At 35.6% G+C, this 13,247-nt stretch overlaps 1 protein-coding gene across 9 annotated transcripts in view; it reads left to right on the plus strand.

Moving 5' to 3' along the window:
• LRP1B (LDL receptor related protein 1B) overlaps positions 1–13,247 on the plus strand; it is a 687,728-nt gene that overhangs the window by 533,518 nt on the left and 140,963 nt on the right. For all 9 annotated transcript variants that reach the window (XM_065070319.1, XM_065070313.1, XM_065070311.1 and 6 more), the window contains 5 exons: positions 896–1,085; positions 2,516–2,720; positions 8,541–8,733; positions 9,202–9,327; positions 11,195–11,323. In XM_065070319.1, coding sequence (XP_064926391.1) covers positions 896–1,085; positions 2,516–2,720; positions 8,541–8,733; positions 9,202–9,327; positions 11,195–11,323 — 843 coding nt within the window. The remainder of the gene's footprint in view (positions 1–895; positions 1,086–2,515; positions 2,721–8,540; positions 8,734–9,201; positions 9,328–11,194; positions 11,324–13,247) is intronic.

Below are 13,247 nucleotides of genomic sequence, written 5' to 3' on the forward strand. Positions count from 1 at the left end.
ATGTAAATTGTAGTAACCAGCATAATTTAATCCTTATTATATTTCTAGATTTTTGCATTCTGTAGCTCATTAATAAGCTGTATGAACCTTCTGATCTAAAATTATTTTTTTTCTAACAAAATAATAAGTGGAGTGATCAACGAATGTTTCTGTAGTAATTCAAAAGTAATGGTAGGAAATAATTATTCCTATTTCTCACAGCCTGTCACTTTTATATATTGGAACCAGATACAATTTATCTTTTCTGGACATTAAATATATGCTTTACCTGCTTATTAATATTTGCTTTTGTTTCTAGCTCACAGGTTTTTTTATGTAGAATGAATGTGTTAGTGTGTCTTATTGAAATGATGTATTGCTGCTCAGACTTTCAGAGTTGGTCTTTTTTCAGTATTTTTCAGGTGGTTCAAAACAGCTTCTACAGTTAATAACAACAGGACACTTTGATCCCTATTAATGTAATGTGTATCTGTGTTAGAAAATACATAGAAAGATAATGCTAAATAATACAAGTAATTAATGGACAAGATGTGGCTTAAATGATGTTTGAAGTTGTGACTAAATTAATACTGTCTTGAATAAATGCTTATTATTTCTAATGTACTATCTGGGGACACTGTACTAATATTAATTTAATGAGTGTTAGAATTGAGAAATATATTACAGGGATATTAATAGTGATTTTGCACTCTATGTTTCTTTATTTAAATTTATTAGTAAAGTAAAAATACTTTGACTCCAATAAAAAAAATAAACAGGTGAAACGATGAAAGAATTGACAGTCAATAGGCTGAAATAGTTGAACTCTGTGATTCTACAGGATCATCTTCAAGGAAAAAGAAAAATATCTTGTTAGAAGGAGTTTTATTTGCTCTGTCTGTAACTGTTTTTGCAGATGTTGGGTCAGTGGAGGGACTTGCATATCACAGGGCTTGGGACACTCTCTATTGGACCAGTTCAACCACATCCTCCATCACAAGACACACTGTTGATCAAAGACGTCGAGGAGCTTTCAACCGGGAAGCAGTGATTACAATGTCTGAAGATGATCATCCGCACGTATTAGCTCTAGACGAATGTCAAAAGTATGTATTATATCTTTCTTACCAGGTTTCAATTTTTGCCTAATGTCAAGGACACAGCAATGCTTCTCTGCTTCATAGTCAGCTAATACTGCTGAACCCTATGAAGGTTAAGTAGATTTTTGAGTTTAGGAGACAGATATTCCTATTATTTTTTGTTAAAGCAACTGCAAAGTTAAGATGCAACGTTTTCTCTGTTTTTATGTTTCAGAGCAAATGTTACATTTTCTTGGAATATTAAAAAATTCAAGCTGGTTTTAAGGAAAGTAAACTAAATGCAAATTATCAAGAGTGATCATTTTACTGATTTATTTTGTAAGATGTTACTTTCATTGCTTAAATAAGAAAAAAACATAAGCATTTACCAAAAGGAATCTGAGTTTCTTGTGTGGCACATTGATAGGCCCATGTGTATATTTTGAAATCAGTGTTGTATAACATCATATCACAAGAGATGTACATTTACAGTGCTTGTGGACAACATCCTGGAAAGAGGTCTAACTTAGTTCCCTTCCTGCCACTTTCAGGAAGACTTTGTTTCCTAGTAAGATAATAGGAGGCTTTATATTTGTACTTCACCCTTTTGCTAATAAGTGTCTTAAAAATCCTGAGTTGCTTTCATCTTCCTTGTTAATTCTGGAAGAAAGGCAAACTGTTTTTTCTGTTTCTTGTAACTGGCTCCCCTTTGGGGAGGCTCGGCTATGTTTCTGCTTTATTATGTTCTATTTTTAATTTGTGATAGCTGAAAGTACAGTGTTGCATGGGGTAGTTAAGGAGGTTATTTCCATGTGTGACTTCAAGTAGTGTTCATGCAAAGTAAGAGTTTATGCTGTGTTGTAAGATACAATTTATTTAGGTATCATAAATAAACCAACTAAATATCAATGGAGATTGCAATGAGAAGATGCACAGGTTCTAATTAGCGTATAAATTACATCCACATGTCTTTCCGTAACATTTTGTCCAACACTGTTTTAACAGGAGCAAGGGCTGATTGTGTGTCTTGCAGAGCAGATTAAGGTCACTTGATTGCCCATTATCAACTTTCCGCGTACCAGTCCTTCAGTCTATATGACAGTTTTAATATGGAAAAAGATGCAGATTAATTTCACGTTAGCAGAATTAAGTTTATATTGTTAAACAGCTTATATGTATCTGTAGTGGTATATTAGCATAGAGATGTGATCAGAATTGAATAGACCGATGAAGAGAAAAAAAAATCTGTACTCGTAAACAAGTTAGTGAACTAGGAAACTACTATAATTTATAGGATATTGGCAATCATGTTTCCTTATTCACCTTATCACAATTGTTTATAGATACCATTCATAATTGTCTATGAAAGTGTATGGTTTTTCTGTTGCTCATTTCATAGAGAATTAAATTATAAAATGTATCTTATGGTTTTATTTGTTATTTTGATTTTAATACAGCTTAATGTTTTGGACTAACTGGAATGAGCAGCTCCCAAGTATCATGAGATCTACCCTCTCAGGCAAAAATGCACAGGTTATCATTAGTACAGATATTCTGACACCAAATGGACTTACCATTGATCACAGGGCAGAGAAACTTTACTTTTCAGATGGAAGCTTGGGAAAGATTGAGAGGTGTGAATATGATGGATCACAAAGATATGTAAGTAAAACAAATCTCCCAAACATATTCGTTGTAAATCTATTTGTTTGCATTTGTTAGCATCTTTAAAATGGAAATGTTACAGAAAGGTCACTAGTTGCTTAAGTTTCTCTTAATTTTAGTTGTATATTAGATTTAAAAATGCTTCTGTACTACAAGTAATGCTCTGTTTACTCAACACATTCCAGTTTCTGGATGACCTTCTGGAGATGCAGACCCTCGCCACAAAATCTATTTGCTTTGGTATTGAGCTTGAAACATCACTGTCCTAAAGGATCTCTATCAGCTTGAAAAAAATTAAGTAGAAGTAACTTCAGTAGAAGAGGTAGAGATATGTTCAGCTTTATGAAGGACGGTTATGATTGTCCTTCCACTGCCAAACTTTACTGAATGCACTGGAATTTCTTTTGTGTAATGCTTGAGTTTTACTCTATAAATATTTTTTATTTATTTTTTATCTCTTCATTTTCAGATATATTCAACCACGGTCCATTACTCTTTTATTATAATACATTTTGGTCCTTCAACAATCTATTAGTTTCAGCTCAAGTAGACCTTTTACTTGGAATATACTGGTGGTAGTTGATTTGTGCTCACAATTTTGTTGCATGTTTAGCTCTACATTTCTCGTATTTCATGAAGTCTTCCTTTCAGAAACCGTGACCAAATCCTACCATTTTATCAAACCCCTGGCTTTCACTTTGCATCACCAGAACAAACTGGTTACTCAATTTTCTCAGCCATTGAACATTGAACTTTCTAGCTTTCTTAGTATATTGTCTCTTGCTTTGGCTTTGTCACATAAACTCTCTTCCCCAATATATTAAAGAAAAAAGTTCCTGAAAACAATAAGCTGAGCCCAGCGTGTTCTTCTGAAGGCTTTTTGGGACCTTGAGCATGTTACGTATACAAGGCTGTACTGCTCTTAGTTGTCCTACACCAATACCTGTAGAGGGAGAATCAACTAACTCTGTTGTCAAAAATACTGATGTGAGTTCTCACCTGCTGTGAGCTTTGAAACAGAATTGTGTGTGTTTCTGGGGTTCTTAAGGCACTTTTTTTCTTGCATTAGTTAGATGGAGATTGTCATACTAAAAAAAGGAAGTCTCTCTGGTTTCTGTAACATTAGAATAAAACAAGTAATAATCATTCCAATGATTTGGTGATTGGAGATTCTTTAGGGTGTTTCAGCAATGTCCATCAAACACCTCTCAAAAACAGTTTAAATAGATTACCCTTTTCCTCACTGTCTATGCTCCCTTGTTTTCAACAAAAGTAGAAATTATATAGTAGAAAATGAATTGCTAATGTAATATAATGTATTTTATTCCAGGTAGCAGCTTCTTCCTTTGTTCTACTCACTACAATAATGTAGTACAATGAATGGGTAGAAAATAATTTAGCAATATTGAATTGACTCGCTTAAGTGGATTGTAAGAGTTTATTGATTTTGTGTTAAGCTGGTATTTTAATACTAGCATTTAGTTGTTGGAGTACTCTTTTCAGTTTGGAATAAAGTTTTTGTTACTTTTGTTAAGATATAGTCTTTGTTCTGCTCTGTAATATCTTCCTGTTGGTTTTTATTTTTTGTTTTTTTTAATAGGCAATTGTTAATTCACAATCTATCCCCCTTTTTCATCCATTTTTCCTCCTGCCCTTAATATTTTGGGTACAGCTGGTTCTAGCTGCTGAGTGCTTTTGTTACGATATTTTGCTCATGAACACAGAGTCTGGGTCGTCATCAAATGAAGTTGATTTTATGTTTTGGATTTATTTTTCCAGTAAATGGTGAGCTATTTAATTTTTTTTTCCCCTTTTCTCCTTCAGTGTTGAGTGTTCTGTAACATTTTACTTGTGAAGAAGCCAGAAATATAGTTAATTTCCTGTAAACAGAAGTCCAGTGATTTTCTAACATCAAGGCTGGAATGTTTTGGTGTCAGTTACAGTTTTGTGAGCCTACAGGTTAAAATGAGTATATGTTTAGGGGTGTCTCCAGTAATTATATTATTTGTGTAATTGCAACTTTCCAGTAGCTATAGCTTTCAATTTCTAGAATACATGACTTGATTCTGTTGGAATTCTGTATTTAAGCAATCAAACAAGTTCAGGAGTTGGTGTTCAGCTTGTGTTATCATTTTATCAGATCTCTTCTTCAGTCTAGTAAATGCAGAAGTGGAAGTTAAAAGGTTTGGCTGCGCATATATGATCACATATATGATTGACATCTAAAATTACTTTTCAGACATATCATTATTTTATTTGTAGTACAAGTATGACTGAGGACGGCAGACTGATTTTTGGTCTATTCTTGGATAATATTAATGATGACATCATTTTACCTTGAGAAGTGGCTGAATAACTCACTATGGCAGGATAGAAGTGAGATTGGCCATGGTAACCAGAAGAGAGATAAATCATGCAAGATATTAGCAATTAGAAATGTTGCGTGTCTAACCCCATTAAAGTCAGAATGTACTAGTAAGTTTTAGAAAAGATTCTCACTAAGGCCTGAACGTGAGTGGTTACAAAAAGATGCAGGTCCTGAATGCAATTCTGAGTTAAAGAACCAAATTGCTGTACTCTCTATATATTAATACTAATAAATAATCAGATGTGAAAACTGACCCAAAGGAAAATAATGGCAGCTAGAAGGCAGATGTTTTAATAAGCTTGGATGGTTGTTTAGAAATAAAATAAAATTGAGCCTACTCTCCATACAGATATTATTTCATCAGTTTCTACTGCTTCCCTGTGATGTTGTTAAATAAGACTAGAAGAAGTAGTAGTAGAGAAACAAGAAATGCTAGTAAAAATTGATATTGTTAGCACAACACACACAGTTTACTACATAGACATTTAATTTAATCATGCTTTGCCTCTTCTGTTCCCCCTATTATGATATTAACTGTGACAATAGTTTAATTTTAGGTTCGAGGCTTTTAATCAATTCGTTCTTTCTGTGTTTAAAAAGCAGATAGAATAGTGTGGATAATCTTGAAAATTAATGGTACTAAAAGGGAAGTTGTGGTGGATTTTTTAATTTTCTCTGTTCAGCAATACAAATATGTTAGTTGTAGCGGGAGCGTTCTGGTTTTTGTTGTGGGGTTTTGTTTGTTTGTTTTCTTCTTGGAAGTCTGATCAAAAAGAATCGCTGTTTCCTGTGAACATTCGCCTGGAAAAGACCAGAACCAGAAATATCCCTCTGCATAATCATTGTATTTTCTAAGGAGTTCACTCCATTGACATTGAGTGGCTTTCTTTTTAGGAGTTCCCAAATCAATGAAAACATCCTCACATTTGTGTGAGCTGGGCAGGTAACTGACACTGATACAACATGTGGTTCGGGACTGTTTGCTGAGTTATTTTGGTGTCCAGCCTTGGTTGCCTGGATGGAACTTATTCTTGGTGCCATCTCAAGTTGGCGGGGAAAAATTTAATGAAATATAACAAGGGCAAGTGTAGAGTCTTGTATCTGGGTAGAAACAACCCCAGGTTCCAGTATAAGTTGAGGAATGACCTATTAGAGAGCAGCGTAGGGGAAAGGGACCTGGGGGTCCTGGTGGACAGCAGGATGACCATGAGCCAGCACTGTGCCCTTGTGGCCAGGAAGGTCAATGGTACCTGGGGTGGGTTAGAAGCGGGTTGGTTATTAGGTGCAGAGAGGTTCTCCTGCCCCTCTACTCTGCCCTGGTGAGACCGCACCTGGAATATTGTGTCCAGTTGTGGCCCCTCAGTTCCAGAAGGACAGGGAACTGCTGGAGAGAGTCCAGCGCAGCCATGAAGATGATGGAGTGAAGCATCTCCCTTATGAGGAAAGGGTGAGGGAGCTGGGGCTCTTGAGCTTGGAGGAGACTGAGGGGTGACTTTATTAATGTTTACAAATATGTAAAGGGTGAGTGTCAGGAGGATGGAGCCAGGCTCCTCTTGGTGACAACCAGTGATAGGACAAGGGGTAGTGGGTTCAAACTGGAACACAAGAGGTTCCACTTAAATTTGAGAAGAAACTTCTTCATGGTGAGGGTATCAGAACACCGGAACAGGCTGCCCAGGGGTGTTGTGAAGTCTCCTACTCTGCAGACATTCAATACCCACCTGGACACCTTCCTGTGTAACCGCATCTGGGTGTTCCTGCTCCAGTGGGGGATTGGACTGGATGAGCTTTTGAGGACCATTCCAATCCCTGACATTCTGTGATTCTGTGAATTGAAAGAAGGAATTAATGAAAAGATAAAAGTTATCTCCAAGGCTGTGGAGAACAAGATTATTTATAAATTCTCAGGATCCCACGAAATTCTAGGAGACGGACATAAATGTAACATTAGCTGAAGTTGGTCATCATCATTTATGATGTCGAAAATAAGTATTGTGCAATTAATAGACATGTAGTTGCAAAGAACCTGTTTAATATACTCATAATTTACAGAGAAATATGCTTTCCGTTTGAGTGGCACTGAAAAGTACAGGCCTGTTAAGAAGTTGCTTAATACATTATTCAGCTGAACTGCAAGTCTTAGTAGCAGCTTTCCAGCTGCTACTGCAGATTTAGCATTGCAGTTTGATTTTCAATATCTTAATGGAGGAATAAAAATGAATTCCTGACGAGGAAGCACTTCTGATTTTGTTGCATCTCACTTGGACAGTTCTCTGGAAATAGGAACTTACTGTTCTCTGTAACCGTGGTATTCTTGTATGTCCTTGGTATCTTTTGCTATGTGGTTGCAATCCAAGTTATTCTGAAGGTATTTTTGAAAGATACAGTAAACGAAAAGCAAATTCATGCATTAATGATATGACAGTGATGGAAAAACAGTGTTTATTCAGGATAATTGTGACATTTAATATCAACATAAAAAAGCATTATTATTTTTAGTAGGGTAATTAGCAGTAATTGTCATTGTTCTTCCACAAAACACAACTTAAAACTAGACTAGAAATTATTGTCATTTATTTTGTAGAAACAGCAATGGGGAATTGGTAAACTCACAAGTGTCCTCAAGGACCCAATTTATTTCTTCTTCTGTCTTTAACCTCTTCCCCTGCCCCCAATTGTTTTTTCTAGTTGTCATAAGATTTTTCTCTTAATAACACCACATTGTTGGAAGGGTAAAATTTGAATACTCCAGATCAAGGTTGATAGATTTGTTTATGAAAAAAGAAATGCATTTTTGTTTTTTATTAAAGCAACCACATCAATGACGAGCAGAACAAAGAAACTTTTTCATCTATTATTCCGAACTTAGAGCACATGCCATAACTGAATGTTGGTATCATTCAGTGTTAAAACAAGTCTGACTTCTACTGGTTCAGGCAGAGGGGATGGTAGGGATATCTTCTTCAGATTTCCTTGATTTTTTAAAATTTGTACATATATTGTTAAAATTTTTGTATCAGTTTAGACATGATAAAATAGGTCAAGACAGGGTCTTTATATGGTCTTTAGTTCAGAAACATGCTTCTTACTTTGACTCACAAAGACAGAATTTTTAGACTTTCAGCCATGCTACAGTCAGTACCTCTTGTTCTCTTTTCTGTTCAGGCTATTAGGAAGGTACTGTGTTGAGTCAGTATTTTCACAAGCACATTTAGATAAACCCTGATTTTTTACTTACGGATTTTTGAAACTTGGAGCCATCTAGCATCCTTTTACCCAATTTAAATGCTGTTATCTCATTTTTTTCAGATGGTTTAAGTATAGCAGAATTAAGTGTTTTGTCTCAAACTATGACGTGTTGCGAGTCACAGTTTCTGTTATACTTTTAAACTTCTTATTCAGCAGCAACATTCCTTCTCATGCTGCTCTTCTGTACTTATGTATTTTAGGTAATTGTTAAATCTGGACCAGGTACATTTCTCAGCCTAGCTGTATATGATGATTATATCTTCTGGTCGGATGGAGTGAGGAGAGCTATTCTGCGTTCCAGTAAATACACAGGAGGAGATACCAAAGTTCTTCGTTCTGATATCCCACATCAGCCAATGGGCATTATTGCTGTTGCCAATGATACGAACAGTTGTAAGTTACAAAGAAAGATACACTATTTTGTTAACTCCAGTATAATTCATTTCAAGAGTTTTACTTGCTTTTACATAAGTTAAAACATTTTATGGTGTTTCATAAAGTATTTTTATTGTAGGAACTCTTAACAAAAGATGGGATATAACCTCTTCCATGAGTAAATAAATGAATTATCATTTTCTGCTATGGACTTGGTGCATATTTGATGGGAGTTAAATCATTTCCTGTAAAGTATCAGCAGTTTAGAGTGTTGTGGGATTTAAAAATTATTATATTCAAGGTAACTCCATTTGTTTATCTTCAGTGTGCTAACATCTGAGGCATGCTGACATTTTCATCTGACTGATAAAACTTGAATCAATTGCCCATGAATCCGAGATACTGTGATCTTTGCTCTCTCAAAGACATCGGCCATTGAAGCAAATTTAATAAAGCAGAGTTCATCTTTTATCATTTGTTTTTCAGGCGAGTTATCTCCTTGTGCACAAATGAATGGAGGTTGTCATGATTTATGCCTTCTGACTCCTGACGGACGAGTGAACTGTTCATGTCGAGGGGACAGAATGCTGATAGATGATAACAGATGTGTGAGTAAGTAATACTAGCTGAGACAGTGCTTTTCTATGGTGCGATGCAGTTGGCTATCATAAGCAAAGACAGTTGGCTCAAGCCATTAATTTTATTGCTTCTATATACTGTAAAAATTGATCTGGCGATTCAGCACATACCAGGCTTTTAATTATTTTATGTCTTATATGGCTTTTGGGGGATTAAAAAGCATTAATACTTATATTCTTCTTAAATTCCAGCTTGGATAGTTGTGTTCAACTGAGCATGTTGTATTTGCAGTTTGTTGAGTACAAATATTTTCATTTCATGTCCTTAGACATACAAAACAATTGTAACAGTAACCTGCTTTTGTGTTTAATCATGTAAAACTGGTGTTTTAGTAACTGGGGCATGTATCACTTTAAGTTGGTAGACTCCTTGGAGACTGGTTTTGTTGGAGAATATTCTGTATTACATTATGATAAGTTGTCATGTCACAGGACACGATAAAAAAAAAGAGAACTATTTCTTCATAGTTCAAAAGTGGTTCAGAATGTATGATCACCCATTGCAGCTTCTTTAGATCACAGTGTCCCTGTGCAGAATTGACATTTACGAACATGTGAATATGTGCTGGTATTTTGGAAAGATGTGATATATAAATATACCCTGCACTTCTCCAGCTTTTCTAATAATTTCAGTAAATCTTGGTCGCTTTGCTAATGCTGCATCTTAGCAGGAGAGAATTAACTCAAGAGTTTTGGGCTGTTTCCCCAGAGATGACCCACATGCATAGTGTGGAATGGGACTTTGTGCTCCTCCCCTCAACAAGTGTAGTTGGCTGGATTTGGAATGGAAGGAAAGCTGGGGAGGAAGCGTGTGGTTCCTTATGTCTTTGTTAATGTGTCTTGTGGCTCTTCTGTCACAGCTAGAGAGCCCTTCCAAATTCCAATGGCTTATTGGACCTTTACCCGTGTGGGGCAGAAATCCCAACTCTCAGATGAAGTTCTCCACTTCCATATCTGTCTTCCAGCTATGCCTGTTCTGCTGTTTGGTTTCATAGCTTTGACCCACCTGCCTTCTCTAAATCAAATTTTTTGATCGTAAGAGTAGAGTCACTATACTATTCAAGAAAAATTGTATTTAAGTTTTGGATATGATTTAGCAAGATTTACCATCCTGCTAGAAGCTTAGACAGTTTGCCCACTTCAGGCTCTTCTGCAGCACTCCGTTGCTCCTGAACAGCCTAACAAGTGGCTTCTCTCCTACTGATAGAGTCACTTTTAAACCGCTGGGCTGTATCGGCAGGGCTGTGTTGGTGTGGGATATGAAGGCATATAGTCCTTCACTGATACACCTGTACTGCTTATTTTGCAAACCTGCTTCTCTGCTAACAGAACTTATTTTGGTCGTGCTACTGCTGTTTTCATGCTAGAATGATATTAGACTTTCCTGGGACATCTGAGTCAATAGTAATTTCATATCAGTATTTTTCATAACAGGAAAAAGTACTGTTGTTTAGTGATCAGTTGAAGAGGACCAAGGAGCATACTTCTGCTAAGGACAGTCTTATTCTCCCTCCCGCCAAATGCCTTTTAACAGCAATAGCAGCTGTGTGGCTGAATGATGGCTTAACTAACTTGCTTGACTGCAATTGGGATTTTTTGGAGTTTTAGACCTAGTTTTAGTTGGATCAGTGAGCAGATCTCACTCAGCTTGACACTACAAGATCACTGGAGCCAGTTCACTAGGTCACCAATCTATAGATTCTGATATTGGTGTGTGGTTTTTTTGTACTTAGGTTTTCAAAAACGGTGTAGGAGATGTTTTAAATACAACCAGCATTTTTACCATTTTCACTAAAAGTCAAAACTATTAAAAATTACATGTTAATATGGTTTATTTTCAGCTAAAAATTCTACTTGCAACATTTATTCTGAATTTGAATGTGGAAATGGTGAATGCATTGATTATCAGCTGACTTGTGATGGCATCGCTCATTGTAAGGACAAGTCTGATGAGAAACTTTTCTACTGTGGTAAGTGTTTCCAGACATTTCAGCTTCATGTTGTTATTTTGGTTATAAATGCTTATATTGGTTGCTCTGTGACTTTTCTACTTATTCATACAAACGGCTTGCCAAGATGCAAAAGAAAATGGCAACTTGTATGTTAAAAAAAACCCTGGCAATATAGATGGAATTATTTAAACCTATTTTCCTCACAAACTTTATGTATTAGCTGAATTATATTTTTAAAAAGAATTTCAAATGTTTTCATATTTCTCTCTCTAAAACAAAAATAAGGAAAACCACAGCTAGATAATTTTTGAAGATGAAAAATGAAGTATTTTCAGCTTTAATTTAGAAGTTTTTATTTAGTTTTCCATATTTAATGGGATTTTCTCTGATTGTGAATAGAAAACACTAAAATGTAAGTATTATAAAATACAAAAACAGCTGTGTAAGAAATCTTCCCACCCAATTTCTGTTTAAGTTCATAATTCCATTATTCTTCACACCAGTCAGTTTTCATCTTGCAACGAGTTAGATGCCAGGCTGTCTACACTTTACTTTCATAATTTTCCCGAGGGATTCTGTCTTTCTCTCTTTTATCTTTTTTCCTCTTGTAAACACTAACTGAATCACTTTCAGGTGTTTTGTGTCCAACTGAGCTGGCCTGCTGCAGTGTCTAAAACACAACTGTTGCAATAATTCTCATAAATCACTGCTGCCTTAGTGAATTCCTGTATCCTGCATGTTCAGTGAAATCTCCCTGTTACCTGTATGCCTGTGACTCTTGGCCTTTACCTTGTTCTGTTTATCTATATCACAGCCTTGGTATTCCTTCTGTTTCCCATATGAACAATCCCACGTTGTTTCAAACCCACCTATTGTGTTTATACATTTCACATCTATATTTTTATTAAAATATCTGCTTTAATTCCTGGAGTTCATCTCTGCTATTTTCATAGAATCACAGAATATCTCAAGTTGGAAGAGACCCATAAGGATCCATGAGTCCAGCTCCAAGGCTGATACTGGAATAGTAGCCAAGGGTGATACTGGAATAAAAAAGAAATGGAATAGCTTTCTTCTCATTTTTTTATCTTAAAAAAAATCGACACCAACCATCTGAGTATAGCAACTGCTACTACGTATTCTTTTTTCTTCTTTCATCTTCAGTTTGTGCCCCAATAGCTTTCACACTTCTTTGTGATAATTGCTTTGATCATGACATGTAAAATGAATAGAAACATTCCATTAAATCATCTACATGTAGATAACTAAGGAGGTTTGAATCTGAAAAAGACGAAAACACATCAGACAAGGAAATAAGTATCTGGAATACACAAAACGCTTCTAGTTACCAGGGGAAAACGCCCTTGAATTGTAAGTGACAGCTTCAGATTGCTGAAAAGGAAAGGTCCTATGTCTGTGAATGCCTTCTTAGGTTTGCTTACTAAGTTTTTGTATATGGATTTGTATTTATGTATGCATCTTGCTTAGACATAAGAAGTAATTAAAAAAAAAAATTACACCACCACCAAAAAACCCAGTGAGCTATATTGTTATATGGATTAAACCTCTTTGGCTCTACTATTAACTGCAGTCATTCATTTCATTCACAGTTCATGGAAGAAACATTAAAGTTTCATAGTTTCTTACTTTGTTAGGAGAGTAGATTGAAAGAATAGAGAGAAAATCACCTGGGAATAAATAAGAAAGTTGTATCTGGTGAGGAATCTCAAAATACTCTTTCTTATCATTCCGGAGAAGTTGTCTTGTATGTCAGTAGTCTGAGGTTTACTGAGCTGCTGAAACTATTCTATACTCTGCAATACTGAAAAAATGGAAATGCAACATCCAATTTGTCTTTACATCGATTTGCTTCATGATTTTATGAAGGACATTATATTAATTTGTAGTGTGACAACTTACATTTTGCCTCAATTAAACCAGC

The sequence above is a fragment of the Columba livia genome, chromosome 7, assembly GCF_036013475.1.
Source record: "Columba livia isolate bColLiv1 breed racing homer chromosome 7, bColLiv1.pat.W.v2, whole genome shotgun sequence".
NCBI lineage: Eukaryota > Metazoa > Chordata > Aves > Columbiformes > Columbidae > Columba > Columba livia.